Here is a 19,193-nt window from a genome sequence, read left to right on the forward strand (position 1 = left end):
AATTATATATATAAAAAACAACTAATAACTAATTTAATACTTTTCAGCAGAAATAATATAATTCTTTAAAAGATAACCAAGTCCAATAAAAACAAAACATTGACTCTTTAATGTTTTTTTATATTCATTAATGAATCCCAAATTGTAACCGACTCTAATTTATTTTTATATTTTAAAAAAAATTATTTTTTTTATTTTTTATTTTAAATTAATATTGTTTTGATGTTTTTAAATCATTTCGATGTATTAATATCAAAAATAAATTTAAAAAAATAAAAAAACTTTACTCTCATATATTTTCAAATAAAAATACTTAAAAAAACAATCATTGTTACATTAATGAAAACCTCCAAAATAATTATTATTTAAAATGTATTTAAATTACTATTTAATAAAAATATTTAAGCTAAAAACTAGAAGAATTAAAAAAATATATGATAAAAAAATGATTACTTTTCATTTTGTGAACAATTTTAATTTCAATCTATTTCTTGTTTTATTTATTTAACTATTTTGTTTCTAAATAATAATTAAGAGTATTTATGTCAATTCTCTAATTTTTTTTTTGGTGATTTATGTTATTTCGTGATGCCATGTAATTTATATTTATTTTTTTTATACCTAGTAAAGGTAATTATTATGAATTATAGTTATTTTAATTTTATATTTCACTTAAAAATCAAATATTTCCATCACCTATTTATTTACAAAGGAATAAGTGGTGTACTTAAGTGTCAGGAACACGGCTAAAATAATATTTTAAGAAAAATTATTTTTTTATTTAAAATTATTTAAATATATTTTTAAATAAAGGTTTTTTTTTTTAAATAAAATAACCCTGCGCAGCAGAATATCCTATTTATTTACGAAGCAATAAATTCCCTTTTTTAACCCTTCACAATAACGCACTTTCCGTATAATTCCCTTTCTATCTGGGACCCGATGAGGGATGGCAACTCACTCACTCGCCAGTCGCCACCATATAATAGAAAGAAATGTATATTCTTTTATTTCTTTCTTTTAAATATAAAAAAGGAAGCCTCAAACTAGCCGTTGCCTTTTCAAAACGCTCCCTTCCCATCCCTTCTCCTTTACCTTCTTCTCTAAGCTCTCCTCTCATTAGGAAAAGGAAATAGCAGCCCCTTGAATCTCTTCATACCCCCCCCCCCTTTTCTTTTTTTCCTTTTGATTAATTCTATCTTTGAGACGTTGATTCTTTCTCTTGGCAGCAGAAAGCTCAAAAGCAGAGAATAAGAATGTTCACTGAAGGTCTGGATGAATCCGCCATTAACTGGATCAAGCGGGTATTGCATGCTGATCTTTCTTTCTTTTCAAAAATTTATTATTTAATGAGAATGATAGTAGTAATTCATGTATTTGCAGGGATCAGATGCAGAAGAATCTCAACCTAAAGTTCGATCTCCGCTATCTCCGTTATCAGCAGAGAAGCTATCACCACCACCACCAGCAGAAAACCCATTTCCGAAATCTCCACTTTTCTACAATAGCTCTTCCCATCTATTGCCTCCGCTTAAATTCCATTCTGGGTTACTGACCCCTCACAGTATAGTCTCTCCGTGCCTTCAGAACAAAGAAGAAGACGACGATAATGTGAGCGTGGCTTCAGTTTCTGATTACGAGATTGGTCGTAGAAACTACACTGAAGAGGATGGTTTTGACGATATAGGTCCTTCCGATTTTGATTACTTGGAGAAGCCTGTGACGCAAAGTTATCAGGATGAAGATGAGGAGGAGATTTTTGGGGTTACTAGAAATAGGCCTACTGCTAAAACCAAGTTGAATAGAGGGGTTTTGAAGGAGGATTTGAAGATTGAATTGCCTGCTCACTTTAGAAGGCTTAAGAGTACCACACAAGTTGATGGTGATCTAGGGTTTAGAAAATCTGGAACACCCAAGAATAATTCGGTGGGCCCGGGTGGTAGTTTTTCGCTTCGAGAGAGAGTTCAGCTACGCAATGCACAATTGGTATGTTGGGTTCTTGTTTGCTTGTTGATTGATGATCTCTTCGGTTTTTTTTTTTTTTAGTACCGGTGATTAATGTTGGTTGTGATTGTGATTATAGGATAATTTTAGCAATGAAGCAAATGTATTTAGACCGGTGGAGGAGATGGGGACTCCAAGTGCTCCTCCAATAATTGAAATTGGAGGAGAAGAAGGGAATGTTACGTTTGACACAGAAACTGAGCAAATTGCGTATGGAGTTGGCAAGCCAAGAGAATCAGCGGAAGGTTTATTTGATCAAACATCACAATCTATGCAAAGTACCGAATGTGATGAAAGGTATTGCAATTATTAGTGGCATTAGGCATTTAATAATTCATCTATAATTATCATTTCTTTGTTCTATTAGTCACTTACTACTAATCTGCTTTATCTTCTGGCGCAGAATAAATAGCTTTATGACTGGAGAAATGGAAGGAAAGATGCCTTATTGGCAGACTAGTTCATCAGACCGTTCACCTTGTTATAACACGGGGTATGATCTGATTTAAATTCAAACTTATTAATGCTATAGTGATATTTTAGTTATTTTAATGGAGTTCAATTTTTGTATGCTATTGGTTGATCGCTTTAGGATTTGAATATAAAAACTAAATGAATTTGTTTTAAATTCTGGATTTTCGACTGAATGTTGCCTGGAACATTTTCATTTTCTGCCCTTTATGGATTATGAGTCTTTTTGATATCCATCTGAACAGGTTTTTTTCTTTTTTCATGCACACAACTATCATTGCCAGCTTGTGTTCTGATGGCTTGTTAATTTAATTGTTGCAGCGGTCAATATGCGTGGCAAACTATGATTGCTTACGATGCATGTATCCGCTTATGTCTATATGCCTGGGCTAGAGGTCGCACTGAGGCTCCTGAGTTTCTGCGTGATGAGTGTCTGATTCTTCGAAGTGCTTTTGGGTAGGATTCCTTGTGCTTATACGGTGAAAATATAATATAGCAACTAAAAATGGTGATTTTTTTTGTTAATTTATGGCTAATATGCGACTCTGATTGGTATTTATTTTGCTATTCTAATATTGTAGACTACACAAATTTTTGTTGCAACCACGCCGTATACAACCTGTAGCAGTCAACTCAACTAAAATTGCAGAACAAACATGCCCTTTGAAGGCAAAAAAGGTTGTTGGGAAGATAAGAGTTGAAGGTAAGATCTCGTGTCATTGCTACATAAGGAAGTCAAATAATTAGAATGAAGCGTTGGAATTTCTTTCCTGTTAATTTGGTTGTCATGTTTTAAATTCCCAGTTCCATTCTTTTTTCATAATTTAGTCATCTGTAGATTCATATCAAGGATATTCATTATTTAGTTATGACAGACAAAAAGGATGTCCAATGCTGAGTAACTGGATATGCAATAATGAGAAAAAATAGTTTTCCACCAAAATTAAGCTTTAATTGTTTCTTAATTCAACTAAAGTACACTTGTTGACTTTGGCAGTAAAGAAACTCCGGATAATACCAAGGCGGAAACTTATGAGCACTTACTCCCAGCGTAGTGCAATCTACATGCAAATGGGGAAAGAGTATGTCCAGCATGTTTCATCACTAGTGAAAACTGGCATGAATTCTCTTAAAATAGCTTCGTTTCCAGTGCCAACAGAAGGTTTGTGTTTTCATTAAAATGGCTGCAAAGTCTATTGCTCATATATCGTGTAGCAAGTTAACAACAGATCCACTTTTAATCACATTTTCAGATTATCATTAGGGTAAATGAATTCTGTCCATATCCTAAAGAAGATACTGCAAGTGGTTGTCTTAAATCACATCAATCATGTGGATTCCACTTGTTTTGGCATTTTGAATTGTGCAAAATTTTAGAAACTTCTTTGCTGCACTATTTCGATGGACAGTTAAAATTATTTTTTTCTGCTGCACATCAATCATGTGGATTCCACTTGTTTTGGCATTTTGAATTGTGCAAAATTTTAGAAACTTCTCTGCTGCACTATTTCGATGGACAGTTAAAATTATTTTTTCGGGTTTGCAGAGAAACTAACATGCTTATTCCAACTGAAGAGTACTACTGAAAATTCTCAAGTTGAACCAGGTTCTGCTATTTGTTTACACCCAGGAAGTGGGGATTACCACATCTTGTAAGTTCTGAACTTATTTTCAACTTGTCATACAGTTGGCTGCTATGAGGTTTTTTTTTTACTACAAAAAAAATATTAGCATGAGATGGTAAAAATTGTAGACAGCTCAGTCTCAATTGAAAGGCTAGCAGATTGGGCCATTAATGTACCTTGTAATATGATAAATGGCCCAAAAGATTTTCATTTCTGTTCATCAATCAATTTTATACTTGTGAAAATCATATGATTGACAAAGTAAAACCACTGATCACCCTCACAAAACAAAGGACTATGTATAATTTCCGGTATAATTGTTCTACATGGAATGGGAAAATCTCACATGTTTACGTAATTCAGTTTTCCAGAAAGTGAAGGGGAAGCACTTTTGGTAGAGGTACAAGATACAAAAAAGTCACTCCAAGGCCGAGCTACAATTGCTATTTCATCTTTCAATGATAATCCTGTATGTACCTTTTTCCTGTATCTTCCAGCATGAGGTACTTGTAAGTATAAATAATTACTTTAGATGATGTGATTATTCAAATTATGCAGAGTGATAGAATTCGATGGTGGCCCTTATACCATGAAGATCAAGAATGTGTTGGGAAGATACAACTCTTCATTGGCAGTACTATTACACAGGATGAGACTAATAATATTAAGGTTTCAGTTCTTTCAACTCAAATTAGCCGAATAGATAATACCTGTTTATCTTTATGGCTTCTTTTGGAATAATTTTGTGGTAGCAATTATGCTGTTTTATCTTTTCCATTTTTAGTATAAATTCAATGTTCGAGTGCTAGAATTACGAGCATGTGAATGTAAATGAGTGCTTGTGCAGGCTGTCTTCTTGCATATCATTTGCAGTGTGCATGCATTGTCAAGTGCTTTCATGTGGTCTACAAGTGTGTGCTTATTACTATTATACAAGGTGCTTCCATGATGCAGTGCTTGCCATGTTTTACTTCCATAATTTCATTTTTTTGTGCTGTTAATAATATACAGAGTGGTCCTGTTGTGGAAACAATAGCTTATGATCTACTACTGGAGGCTGCGATGCACGCACAGCTTTTTCATTCTCGAAATTTGAGATTACATGGATCTTGGAAGTGGCTGTTGATTGAATTTGCAGATTATTATGGAGTTTCTGATTCATATACAAAATTGAGGTGCTTATAACTGCAAATTTATTGAATATCTCAGTGGGTCTAGTTGTTCATTTTTACCTTTATCTTTCTATTTCCTTCCATATCTTAACTTGTCTAAATTTCTTTTTAGATATCTTTCACGGGTCATGGATGTGGCCCTTCCAAAGAAAGACTGCTTGGAGCTTGTCAATGAGTTACTTGTACCCATTATGAAGGCCAGGAGTGAGAAGAGTTTAACCATGCAAGAGGTAGGCTCCTAATAATTGCTGAGATTATATACACTACTTACAAATAATCTCTTGAATGCATATCCAAGCATTCTATTAACTTCAAAATCAAACCAGAAAATGAGAAATGATCTATTTAAGTAGCTGGCTCTCAACACACCGAATTCAGGGAACTTTGCTTTTGATGCTAATTTGGATGAAACCTATTGCCTCTCTCTCCCGCCCTCTTTTTTATGCTATAAAAGTATAATTTATATTTAATTTTCACTGTCAGTGACAAAATAAATAGAAGCAAAAGCTGAAATAGCAATTGGATGCAAGTTTACAAAGCTAAACTCTCAAATAGTTTAAATAGGCCTTATATTTTGGCAAGTATATTAGGCAAAAAAGCTTTCCGTGGTTCTCTTATTGATAAGAAAGGATTTTGCCACTCCAATTATGGTTTGTTTGGAACATGGAAGAAGCAAATTCACAGAGGATAATTTATATGCTATAAAAGTACAATTTGTATTTAATTTTCACTGTTAGTGACAAAATGAATAGAAGCAAAAGCTGAAATAGTAATTGGAAACCAAGTTAACAAAGCTAAACTCTCAAATAGTTTAAACAGGCCTTATATTTTGGCAAGGATAATTAGGCGAAAAAGCTTTTGTGGTTCTCTTACTGATGAGAATGGATTGCGCCACTCCAATTATGGTTTGCTTGGGACATGGAAGAAGGAAGTTGACAGAGGATTTCCCTTGCTGAAGGTTGGCTCTACCATGACCAGTCCATGAATTTGGCGAGATCATCCTTTTGTGTTTGTGATTGTAGTGGACACCCTGCAACACTTCTATTTCTTTTTAACTTTCTAGGTAACTGTTTGAACAATGAAGAAAGAAAACACTTGACATGAATGATACATAAATATGAAGATGCTATGAAAAGAATTTAGTAAGAATCTGAATGTTATGCTTGGTCATCAGTTTTTGGGTGGTTGTTGAGGGTTTTTCTTTTTATATATATATCCATTGCCGACCAAGCTAGTTGACATCTTGTTATTTTTTTTTTTGCTATTGTTGTGTTAATGTTTTCTAGAAATTGGCTTGCATGGCTTCCAATGACAGGAAGAGCATGGCATGGGTGCTACCATCTTATCTGAAATTTACCTTTTATTCTATGCTTTATAAATTGTCCCAGAAATGCCTCTTACTGTCCTCATTGTATTATTGCAGAAAAGTATATTTTTAGATTGCGAAACACGAATTGAGAGTCTCTTGGCACAAGTTTTTGAGAACTACAAATCACTGGATGAAAACTCACCCACGGGGTTGGCAGACCTGTTCAACCCGATGCAAGAGTCTGCAGCACCAGCTCTGGGTGAAGCTGTTAAAGTCTACACCTTAATCCATGACATACTATCTCAAGATGCGCAGACTATGCTGAGGAACTATTTGCAGGTAAATTAAACTTGACATCAATGTTCTCAATGAACCTAACAAGCATAGGGATGTTTATTGTGCAATCTTCAGCCTCTTAATCTTCCAAGTCTTCAATTAGACCTTCTCACAAAAGTTACATGAAATGTTCTCATACAAAAATCGAGTAAATGTCCTCGTACAAAGACACTCTCACATTTGAGTTACGTGAATGTTAGAGATCAGCTAAGAAAGGGTCTTATGGTACCCAAATTCACACTGATTTTCGTCCACTGACTGCATTTGTGCTTTGAAATCATGTGCTGGAACTAGAAGTCTATTCATCCTATTTTCGCAACATATAACATATTAGCACGATACAACTCTAAATTGAATAAATTTTTTTTACAGACAGCAGCGAAGAAGAGATGTCGGAAACACATGGTAGAGACTGATGAGTTTGTTTCTGGCAACTCTGAAGGCTTCCTCTTAGACTCTATAACTATCTCCACAGCCTATTTAAAAATGAAAAAAATGTGTCTGAATATTGGGAAGGAAATTCAGGCAGACATCAGGATCCACAACCAGCATCTACTCCCAAGGTATTGGTATCTTTCTTTCTTACATGAATATTATATCCCCTCATTAGCTGATATGACCCAAAATGATCTTAAGTTGAAGTTTTAACTAATGAGCACTACGTATTTTGCTTCTATGAAAACCCTAACCCTTAAACCTTACAAAAGACAATTTGCTCCTTTTTGCTCGAGATTAGTTTCACCAAACTAGAGATTTTTATATCATTCTTTCTTCACTCGCGACAAATTCAAAACTTTCTTCCCCAGTCATTGTGACTTTCATTCTCAAGTTAGTTGTAGGCAAAGTATTGAGCATATATTGCATGCAATGAACTTCTTAATTGATCATTTTATGCTTATCTTAACACATTTCTCTATTTTCAGTTCAATCGACTTGTCAAACATCGCTGCTGCAGTTTATAGCACCGAGTTGTGTAACAGGCTTAGAGTTTTTCTCTCTGCATGTCCTCCATCTAGCCCGCAACCACATGTAAATGAACTACTGATAGCAATTGCTGATTTTGAACGGGATCTTGAGTTATGGAATATCAGGTTAGTGATAGAAAAAATACAAAAGTATGTTTTGGTTTCAAGTAGAACGAGTTTTAATATGTTCCCACAAAGAAAATTGAAGATGAAGTGTCATTAATAATGTAGTCCGAACATGGTATCAAAATAATTTACAACCCACTGTAGATGTAGAAGTTGAAGCTCTCTCATATTTTATATTTTGTTTGTCTCAGTCCAGTGCAAGGTGGCGTAGATTCGAGGGGATTGTTTCATAGTTACATAATGGTCTGGGTGCAGGATATGCAAATTAACTTGCTTGAACTTTGCAAAGCAGAAAAGGTACCTGTCATGCTTTCTCTTCCTTAATGTGAAAAATTGTGGAAGCGAGGGTGGTCTCCAAATTCAAGTTCAAAGCAATTGTCCTATGTTTGTTCATAGAACATAATCCCTCTCGTTCTCATCCCCATCCCCAACACACACACATGAAACAAAAGTAAAACCAGTTGTACTTTCAATTGAAAATGTAAAACCAGTTCTTGGCTCTAACCATTAACTACCTCTTGCAGGTGCCATGGGCTGGAGTAATGACGAATCATTCCACCTCTCCATTTGCTGAAGAAATGTATGAGAGAATCAAAGATGCACTTATTGAGTACGAAGTGGTGATCAACCGATGGCCTCGGTACTCATTGATTTTGGAAAATGTAAGTATTGACTATCTTTTGCAAGATTTAGCAAGTTACTAGAGAGAAGCCTTTAGTACTTGCTCTTCCTCTTCTCCACATGTGCTCACTTAGGCATGTCTGGAAACCAATATCTGGATGTTTTTTTGCGCTTGTATGCTAATTTTTGTGTCACAGCTAGTTTTCATTTTTTTTTTCTCAATCTTCTCAAAGGCTGTTGCTGATGTGGAAAGAGCAATAGTTAAAGCTTTGGAGAAGCAATACAATGACATCTTGACTCCTTTGAAAGATAGCATTCCAAAGAGGCTTAATATGCATGTCCAAAAGCTGACGAGAAGACAATCAACAACACTTTATTCTGTACCTAATCAAGTGAGTGGTGCAAACATGAACATCCCACACACAAACACAGATGTTTTGCACTCCATTGTGTCCATTTACAACTCACCAATATTTTCTTGTGGCAGTTGGGAATTTTTCTGAATACAATCAAGAGAATCCTTGATGTCTTACATTGTAGAGTGGAGGACATTTTTAAGTCCTGGGCTTCCTATCTACCTCTCGTGGGAGATAAAAAGTCAATTTGCGGGGAGCAGATGAATGGAATTACTGTTCTGTTGAGAACAAAACACAAAAATTACTTGCAGGCAACAGTGGAGAAGCTCGTTAACAATGTAAGCTTCTATCCATTATCTGAGTTCCATTGTATCAGTGGTAGTTGTAAATCTAAAAATCTAATTTCCTTGAGATGATTAGTAATGCTGGTCATTTATTCAATAGTCAATTTGCTATCAATGGATTGATTCTGTGCCTGATCATTAGGTAACATTGCATTTGAGGATATGTTATGTATTACTTGCATTCCTGAATACTATGGAATTTTGCATGCTCATCATATACTACTAGTTGATGATAATTTTACTTGGTTAATCATCTTAACGGATCCTTCTTCCTCTTGCCGTGGTTGGTGTTTTTAGAATGCAAAAAGAGAAACTGTAACATGAATGAAATCACAATTCTTCCAGGTGCAAGCTAGTCGAAGCACACGACTAAAAAGAATTTTGGAGGACATAAGGGAAGAAGATGGAGAGGCTGAGGTCCGTGAAAGAATGCAGATTCTAAGTTCACAGCTCATTGATTGTATATCCAATTTGCATGATGTTTTTGCTAGCCGGATATTTGTCGCAACATGTCGTGGATTCTGGGATAGGATGGGAGAGGTAGAGTAACATTTTTATCTAAATTCCGCACTTCACCGGGGTTATTTTATTTCTATCCGCTATCCTGATGCTTTAACTGTGTAATGTTCTAGATCGTTTTGAAGTTTCTTGAGAGCAGGAAGGAAAACAAAGTGTGGTATAATGGTTCCTGCTATGCACTTGGGGTAGGTCTTGAAGTTCATATCTGGGCATTTCATGATTTGTCAATTCTGACCATCTCACATGCTAGTTTCTTCATGGTTTTCTTTTGCAGATACTGGATGACACATTTGCTTCGCAAATGCAGCGACTGCTAGGAAACTCACTTCAAGAGAAGGATCTAGAGCCCCCTCGCTCTGTAATTGAAGCTCGATCTATTCTTTGCAGAGACACGGCGAACGCAACAGAGACATCTACCTACTTCTATGTTTAGCGGTTGAAACTTCTGTACAGCAGCAGCACGCAACAAACCTTCTATATTCAAGTACTGTGGTTTACTTTAAACTATACAGAGACCACACTAGTCGGCATGCAAGTGCATATTCTTTGGTTCGTTAGTAACTTGAGCTATATCCCCAGACAGGTTGTATTTCTTTTTTACTTGATAGAATAAAGGCAATAGAATTCCTCACGTCCATGCTTTTCATTTGTTTTTTTCCCTCTCCCCCCTCCCTTCCACCTGCAGGGCCAAACCAGAAGCAGTGGATGTAGTGAAAAGTGGGATTGCTATCTCAGTGTTTTGTTGGATACTTTTATACCTTTTCTAAGGAATAATATATATATATATATATATATATATATATAGCAACTAACAGAAAGAAGCAAAACTAAGAATTTTATTTTGACCTACAGTTAATCCAGACAAATATAAACCAAATTTGACAAGATAACCCAACAAATAGGGTATGTGGGCAATTGCAGCAATTAATTTTGAATGATCAAAGGTAAAAACATTATGCGCTTAGACTCAATATATATTCATTATAATATAACAACAAAATGATATTTTACTCTCTTTTTTTAAATCAATTGACTTTGTGTCAAAGATGTTTTATTTTTCACTTGAGCTATTAGTTATTAAAGAATTGTTTGTATTTTTCATCTTTTTAAACATAATAAAATGATCCCATTGCTCTAGAATATATATATTTTTTTTTATGAAACTAGCAAAAAGAGTATAAATATCTTTTCATTAATCATGTATAATAAATTAACAAGTATGCCCTTGGGATAAGAAAATTAAAACTTAGGTTCTGAGGTGTTTTGGTCTTTTCTTTTAGAATTTTTTTTCATAATTACCAGAGTAATTAAATATATTTTTATCTTTTAGCATCAATTAAAAATTAATTAATTTAAAAAAATTGTTGGTACGTGCAAGGCATGTGTCAACATATGGAGGCACTCACGCATTTTGAGTGAAGAGTGCGGCGCCTCTTGATGGAAGAAAATAGCCTTTTGTTATGTCATTAGATATGCCACTATGTCCCCTTTCTCTCAGTGCAGCATTGGTGGTAGTGAGGTGGTTTGTCATCGATTGACTTTTTTCTTCCTTTTTCTCTCTCTCCCGGTGTGGCGTCAATAGCAACTGGGCAGTTTGTTCTCTTTGATCTTGATATTTCAACTCTAGTACTTATTTTTTTTTCTAATTTTTTTCTTGGTCTTTTTGTTAAAGTTTTATTTATTTTCGATTTAATCATTCAATTCTAAATTATCATATATATGTTTTTCCAATTTCATCATTCTTCTTTTAATTTTTAATTTTTTTTAGGTTTTTTGTAAAAGTTTTGATGGTTTTCGATTTCATCATTCAATCCAAGTTTATGTTGAATTTTTTTTTTAATTTGGTCATCATTTTTTTTTATTGTTTTTTTTTAAAATTTTTTTGTTTTCAATTTAACCCTCCATTAAAAAAATTGTCTTTGCCTAAATTATTTTTTATTTCAATTTTAACTCTCATTTTTTTAATTGCTATTTTTTATTTTAGATCTTTTTGCATGATTTATTTGTTTTCATCTTTCGATATTTGATTGGTTAGGAATTAGATTTCATAATTTTTTCATGTTTGGTGCTTCTGGTCTAATAACCTGGATCATAAACTTGAAAAGTTAATGCAAGTAGACATCTTTTTTTTTTTGCATATTTTCTTTTTTGATTTCATCGTTTGATATTATTTTTAAAAAAGTTATTTTATGATTTTTTTAATTTATTTTCTATCAAATTATTCGAATCTCGTAACTTCAATAATAAATTTTACAGATTAACTTAAATTGACTCATTTTTTATTATCCAAGTTATATATTTATCATATTACTTGAGTTATTTCCAAACTAGCAAAAGATTTTTTTAATTTTTTTTTTTATCAAGTTATGCAACTCGCCTGTCTCTTTATCATTGAAATTTCACTATTTTCTTATGTTATGTGCCATGGACATTTACTTTTAAACTCGATTTTACATGATCAGCCTCAGTCTCCACAGATCGCACACCAGTTTGCTGCAACATATAATTTGATAAAAACAGCAGGCATCATTTACTTTTAATCCTCAAATTGAGGACACCATTACTCTTATAGTCATCAGTACAACACTGAATCTAACACTAATTATTGTACATTGGTAATTAATTAATCAAATTGTGGGAAACTTAACCACACACCATAATAAATCTTTGGCGGAGCTGCAGCTCTCCGACCAGCCTTCAAGTACCAAAATTGAAAGAACTCCACAAGATTAAAGGGCTTAAAAAGCGAGAAGCATGTCCATTAACCAGCTCTTCTAAGGCTTTCATTACATAGCCTGCTTAACAAAGAGCATTTTTGCCGAAACTAGTTTCTTCCACAGCATTTTTGCACGACTAAGCAACAAACATCAGTGGAATTACTTGAAATTTTCCACTTGAAGTTTAGAATAGATTAGCTGTGCAATGATATATTCCAAACCAGATGCATAGATCTAATATAGTTCTTCTATTCAACTGGGGGGAAAAAAGGACTAAAGATGAATCATGGATCTAGTTTTAATGGACCTGCATAAGAGCTTGGTATTTCCTGGAGCCCTGATGCAGCTACAAGTCCTCACTCTTCCGATCAAGTCAACAAAGAAAGGAGACATAAAGCAGCATATCATCGCCACACAAAATATAGCAGAATACAGCACTGGCATTACTCAATTGCAGCAATACTTTTTTGGTTAATAGTGCTACTACTGAGACATTCTGTAGCATCATCTGACGAAAAGCTATTTTACCTACTTCACTCACATGGTAGTGAAGGAATCGACATAATCAGGCACCACTCAAGTTCCTTTCCCTTGTTGTATTTGCTGAAGAAGAGCTGCTGCGAGCTGTAATGTTGCTTGCAGACGCTTTTGAGGATCTCCATCTGCTTCCTCTTGTGTGCCAGCACTTTCCATCCGTGGATTACCCTGAGCCCCTGGCTGAAGCTCTTTTCTAACTGGGGGTGGCACTGAAGTAGGCACATTTGATACCTGCTGCTGTTGCATCTGTTGTAATTGACTAAACGGAGATGTCAGCATCTCAGAGCCCACTTGATTTTTGTGCAAACCAAGTGCCTGTGCTATTCCAACTTGGTTGCCAGACTGATTCACTGTCCGCTTAAAATCCTCACTAGCGGATCCATTTGAATTATTACCCAATAGCCTCTGCTGCCCTAGAAGAGATGATGCTAATTGTGCAAGTTGTTGTGGTTGCAAACCTGCAATAGGCAAAGACACTGGAACAGAAGGCTTGGTTTCCTGAAAGGTCGACTTGCTGTTTCCAGACACTGGATTGGTTGACATTCCACTTGCAAAATGTGCAGGGCCATTTTCTTGCATTGTCCTTGGCAGGACTGAGTGATGCTCTGGAATAACAGGATCAACAGCAGTATTGGATGCTTGTGATGGTACACTTCTATTACCAGAAACAATGCTCTGCGAATGGTGAGGAGACCAGTTGGGCCTCAATGTGGAGTTCTGCTGTTGGAGAGGATAATGATGCCTACTCTCATTGTAGGAATCAGATATACTTCCAGCAGGATGGGCCGGACCCGAAAATGCCACAGGTGGAGCTGTTGAAGCCACATTCCCTAGGAAAGCTGGATCACCTCCTGATCTACTCAAATCTGAAAAGGACACCATTGCAGGAAACTGACCTGAATGTGTTGGTGGCTTTGGATACGATGGATCCCTATGAAATGGCAGTATATTCACATCCCTTTTTTCATTTGGATGGTGAACAGGCCCAAGATTTGAACCAGAATTCTCTAACCTCAAAATAACACCAGATATGCTCAATTTGCCAGGTACTCTCAGTACTTTCTCTGAGAAATCAGATGGAGGTACAAGAAACAAGGTGGTCTTATCATCCAATTTAGCAACTGCTGCACGCTGCTTCTCCTCCAGATAGTGCATGAGTTCATTGTAGTATCCCATATCTGCATCACTAGCAGGGACAAAGAATACAACCCAAGCAGAAGCTGCTTGATAGTAGTGTTTTGCAAGCATGTCTAGACCAGTTCTTGCAGTGCAATCCAGGAAATCAGGCCTGCAGAATCAATGTCAATGTTACACAGTAAATCAGAACACAAGTTCACTGAGCAGGTGGAAAAATAACTGAGCTACATGATGAAATTGTCAATTATCACAAAAGTGCATTTTGTGTCCCCACAAAAACTGCACGTGTGCGGTTTTAGAACATCTCTTGGAGATATATTATCTTTACATAAAGTTTTGAAAAGAGTCATGTAACAAATATATTGAAACATCAATATGACGAATTGCACCATCAGATTAAGTTCATAGTCAGATGATATCCATGAAAATAATTTGATATCAGGAAAAATTCTGCCTCGTAAGTTTCAAAATCTGCCTAGTAGCAGACATTACAGTAGTTGAACCAAATCTGGTTGGGTAGAAAAAAACATGTTGATTTTTTTACTGTGGGCTCATAGATCAATAACTGAAAATTATGAGACAAGGGCAGAGGATTTCAAGACTTAAAGATGCAATGTAATTTGCATCATAATCACTACAAATAGAACAAGTGGGCAAGAATGAAGTAGCCACTTGGCTGATATCAAAGCTAATCTGTGCATAAGTGAAAGCTTGAAGAGAAGGGTTATTTACTACTTACAACATAAAGTCTAGCGCTTTTCCCACGGGAAAGCAGCGAGCATGACAGACAGGAGTCCCTCCCTTTGCTATAGTCCCTTCCCATTTCCATAACTTCAAAGAGGATGGTTCTGGTTCAGGGGTGAATCTTTTCCTCTCAGTGCGATTTGTGGGCAGAGAACCAGAGCCAGCCTGGAAATTGTCATAAGATACTTTCCAGGGGTCACTCCTTTCTCCATGAGGAAGTGATAAATTGATTGGCCGGTCTTGGATTGGTGTGTATCCAAAAGGTCCAGCCTCCAGGTTCTTATCAAAAGCCTCTGGTTGCGGAAAATCAGAAAATGCCCTAGGGAAAGCCCTTCTTTCCTGTTCTAAATCAGAGTAAGGATACTCTGGAAGTTCCTTGTCAGGAGGAAAGGAGCCTGTCTTCAACTTCTTGGCTTCATGATACAGATAGGAATCTTCTGGTAAATCCCATGGTTCTTCATAAAAGGGACCTTTCTGAGGATTTTTTTTAGCAAATTCATGGAAGTGGGCATCCCTCCCTCTTGTAGGACTACCATGTCGTTCATACACATCTGGTGGTGGTCCTAGTTCTTCTCCAAACCTCCAGTTATCAAATGCACCGTTTCCAACCTGGTGCAAGGTTCCCTTCCTGTTAAGGCCATAGACATCAGAATCCGCAGGATCCAAATCTGAGTTGAAACGAGGAGATCTGATACTGGGATCTGTAGCTGTGCTCCCAAAATTCCTATCCTGCCAGAAGTTCTCAGGGCCTCCTTGGCGACTGTTTGGCTTGTAATGCGGAGAGAGCGGGGTCCTTCCACTATTTGAAGACCCAGCTTCATTCTTGGCAAAACAAATATGCACACGAGGGTTGCCAAATAATTTCCCCTGAAGAGTTTCTTTTGCCCTGCAAGCTGATGTTAGATTTGTGAACCTCACAAAAGCATAACTACGACCTGGAAATACAGTGATCTTTTCAATCTCACCAAATGGTGAAAAAGCCTTCCGTAAGATCATTTCATCCACCTTTAGTAAAGCTGGAAAACCTATCCATAATACCTCACTAGGTTCTGCACTATTATCGCTCATCTTGGATTTATCAGGGTAAAAAGATTCGGGGCTAGCATTACGCACTCTAGAGTCCCTCTGCAAGAAAGGGGATCCCCTTAATGTAAGGCGTTGTTCATCTCGCCGTTGCAAGTAATCTTCATCATGTGATGGTGTTGATGACTTGTCCTGAGATAAGAATCTCATCAAGATGTGTTGGAACCAGTCCTTTTTTTAACTAGTCATGTTATTTTAATTTCCAGTTGGAATTCAATAAAAAGTAAATTGATAGGTTTAAAGCAACTAAGCTTTCATGAATTAATCATCAAGCACAGCATTGGTAAATGCATCATCGGAAAAAGTAAAGAGAAAGAAATGAGAACAATATACTCGTCCATAATTAACCTTTATGAGATCCAGACACCCATCTATCCCAGAAAACGTAATCTGATCAAAAGAATTCTAGCATCAGGAGATGGGTCTCGGATGATTGACAAGCAAAACCAATTTTCATAAACATCAGATACGTAATTGATTTAGGGAAGAAGCTAACCAGTTATTGAAAGACTAAGCTCCTGGACTAAAAATTTGGTATACTCAATTCTTTTTTTACTTACAAGAAGTCAACTGCTACGAGGATGAGCAATGCGAGCAGACAAATAAGCGGGGAAAGAGATTACAGCTACCCGCTATAATGTTCTGCTAGGCTTTTGGTTAATATCACATCATAATTGCTGTTGGGCTACTCTGGGAATCGAATTTTACTCGGTTAAATGAGGCATGGAGAGAAATGGTTCGCAGTTTGTGACTTTACCAAAATCATGAAACATGCAACCCCTTGAGTCTGGGCATTTTAAACAAAGCAAACTCCACTGCGTTGTGTAGACTCACACAGATTGTTCTCAATATAGGTCGAAAAGTTGCCACACAGTTGCACAGAGCATGACTGTTATTAATTGATGTGAATTTGAATGCCCCATGTGAGAATATTATTTTTAATTATCATCTGTTATCTTACCGCCTATAAACCGGTCTTATGAAGGCCGTGCATGAAGATTGCAAACTGGGATAAATCCATGAAACATCCCCATGTATTAGTGCAAGACAATGAGACTGTTTCATTAGATTCTGCTTCCCTCATGTTATCTTATTTTCAAGTATTTGGCAAGGCCATCAGATAAATTTTTCCTTTTGATTGTTGCTGTTCAGCCTGTTCTAGCTGCTGTAATAGACATCTGGAGAGGAGAGGAATGAACTTGGAGAATTGAGTGAACAACCATTAATTGTTATTGAATCACCGAATTCATATGTTCTTAATCCCAATTTCAGAAATTTTAACTTCACCATCCTCCCTGAAGCATTAATAAAGGTATTTTAAGAAGACTGGTCCCCGAATATCATGTTCATATTACCAGATCCAGCAAGCACAGAACTCAAAATTGGATGGCTGTCAGCTTGGACTAAAGGTTTGCTATATCTGCAAAGACCCTCATGTGCAGGTGAAAAGCTACAAAGCTGGTTTTATAGTTGATAACTAACAGTGTGGAGGATCCCCTGATGCCAAATGAAAAACGAGCTCAATGATCTTCTAGGATGGTATACTTTCGACTCAAGATAAGCAAGTGAAACTGTTGGATTGGAAAAGCAAAGACTCTTTTTAACTGACATGAAACTCATTAGCCATGTGTTATGATAAGTCATTGAATTAATTAATATAACAATTTATGGATATCAATTATCAGAAGTGCGATGATCAATAGACTATGTGTTTGTGCTTTAATTGAATACAGGATCCCACTTCAAGCCACAGCAATGGAGCATGAAAATTGGAATGGAACCTTATCTGCTAGTGATGGAAAGCTGCAGAGAAATGTGCAAAATGGAACATTCTTTGTTTGTAATTGTGCCTGGTGGTTCCTTCCTGATTGTTTGTCTTATAGTACTACCTCTCTCTCTGTTTGGAGAATTTTTTCACCTTATTTATCAAATCTTTCTTTCAGCCATGAATTTTTCTTCTTCTTCTTCTTGATTTATTTTACAGAAAAACTACAAATCCTAAGCCTTTGCCCATCAATTTTAATAGTGATCTTGAAGCAATTCAAGCCTTACTTACATCTAATCTAATTTAAACTCAGCTTTGTTTGGATGGTGAAAACTAATTAATCTGGAGGAGGAGTTTAGTCCTTCTTAATTAGAGCATGAAAACAACCCACCTAGCACAAATACAAAAGCAGAGCAGAATTCCAAGGAATCTGAAATCTAGAAAATAAAAAGGAGAACAAAAGTGGCAAAAACTAACCGCCTTAGCAAACTCAATCCTAAGAGGGTTGCCGGCGAGAGGATAACCCTGGAGAGACTTGATGGCCGCAATCGCATCCTCTTCCTTGTTAAAATTAACAAAAGCATAGCTGCGTCCCGGCTGAAATGCAACGCTATCCAGGTCTCCGAATTGCAGGAATTCATCTGTCAAATCGGTCTCTTCTATACTGTGAGATAAATTCCCCACCCATAGATGCCTCGACGGCGGGTTATTCCCTCTCTTACCGTTACTATTACTCGATTCGAATCGAGAAGAAGTAAATTCTCTTCGAAATCGGTCTCTGCCTACTCCTCCGGGAACTCCTCCTCCTCTACTAGTCTACAAAACAGTATAAATTAGTGAGCAATAGTGATAAAAAGGAGTCGGATTCTGTGATCGACGCTGGCGAGGAAGAGATAAACTGACCATGCTAGCGGTGGTGGTGGCGGCAGCGGCAGCGGCAGCGGCGGCGATAGCGTCGGTGGATAAGAGGTCTGGGAATTGGAATATTGAGATAACCAACAATCAGTCACGCATCGAGAGGGTTCCCTATGCCTCTAAATTTATATGTATTATTTGGGGTTTGGAAATCAGAAAGGTTCTTGCTCTTCTATTTTTTAGCTGTCAAATAATTACATCGCCGCCACAAAATCGTAAGCCTTATACTTTTATTACACTATGACGTGATACGTGGCAACCTGTCACTCCACCTCTTATCTTTAAACAATAAAAAACAATAATAAATCTACTAATAATTTATATCTTTGGGCTAAATCTATTTTTATTGTTTTTCTTTTCATTTTCTTAAAATATAATTTTGAAATTGCAATCTTTCTAAAACATTTTTATGAAAAAATAAAAATCATTTAAAATTGAGTATATGCA

At 36.1% G+C, this 19,193-nt stretch overlaps 2 protein-coding genes across 2 annotated transcripts; one reads left to right on the forward strand and one right to left on the reverse strand.

Moving 5' to 3' along the window:
* The first annotated feature begins 1,032 nt into the window (after positions 1–1,032).
* LOC133681719 (uncharacterized) lies at positions 1,033–10,479 on the forward strand. The gene is made up of 22 exons (XM_062104832.1): positions 1,033–1,304; positions 1,384–1,986; positions 2,084–2,301; positions 2,408–2,497; positions 2,797–2,931; positions 3,057–3,178; positions 3,473–3,637; positions 4,022–4,127; positions 4,464–4,569; positions 4,659–4,769; positions 5,112–5,275; positions 5,385–5,502; positions 6,696–6,920; positions 7,290–7,480; positions 7,841–8,008; positions 8,200–8,305; positions 8,533–8,670; positions 8,863–9,021; positions 9,117–9,323; positions 9,675–9,869; positions 9,962–10,033; positions 10,123–10,479. The coding sequence occupies exons 1-22, from the start codon at positions 1,257–1,259 to the stop codon at positions 10,279–10,281; spliced, it is 3,606 nt and encodes a 1,201-aa protein (XP_061960816.1). The 5' UTR covers positions 1,033–1,256; the 3' UTR covers positions 10,282–10,479.
* Positions 10,480–12,577: 2,098 nt separating this feature from the next.
* LOC133681763 (flowering time control protein FPA) lies at positions 12,578–18,953 on the reverse strand. The gene is made up of 4 exons (XM_062104892.1): positions 18,735–18,953; positions 18,309–18,647; positions 14,979–16,198; positions 12,578–14,390 (listed from the first exon to the last, which is right to left on the reverse strand). The coding sequence occupies exons 1-4, from the start codon at positions 18,735–18,737 to the stop codon at positions 13,142–13,144; spliced, it is 2,811 nt and encodes a 936-aa protein (XP_061960876.1). The 5' UTR covers positions 18,738–18,953; the 3' UTR covers positions 12,578–13,141.
* Positions 18,954–19,193: the final 240 nt, after the last annotated feature.

This window comes from Populus nigra, chromosome 2, assembly GCF_951802175.1.
Source record: "Populus nigra chromosome 2, ddPopNigr1.1, whole genome shotgun sequence".
NCBI classification, from domain to species: Eukaryota; Viridiplantae; Streptophyta; class Magnoliopsida; order Malpighiales; family Salicaceae; genus Populus; species Populus nigra.

Coding starts and splice junctions, on each gene's coding strand:
- LOC133681719 (XM_062104832.1), top strand. CDS start 1,257: ATGTTCACTGAAGGTCTGGATGAATCCGCCATTAACTGGATCAAGCGG. Junction 5,276..5,384: donor GATTCATATACAAAATTGAG/GTGCTTATAACT, acceptor ATTTCTTTTTAG/ATATCTTTCACGGGTCATGG. Junction 8,671..8,862: donor ACTCATTGATTTTGGAAAAT/GTAAGTATTGAC, acceptor ATCTTCTCAAAG/GCTGTTGCTGATGTGGAAAG.
- LOC133681763 (XM_062104892.1), bottom strand. Junction 16,199..18,308: donor GGATTGAGTTTGCTAAGGCG/GTTAGTTTTTGC, acceptor TTCTTATCTCAG/GACAAGTCATCAACACCATC. Junction 14,391..14,978: donor AAAGCGCTAGACTTTATGTT/GTAAGTAGTAAA, acceptor TTGATTCTGCAG/GCCTGATTTCCTGGATTGCA.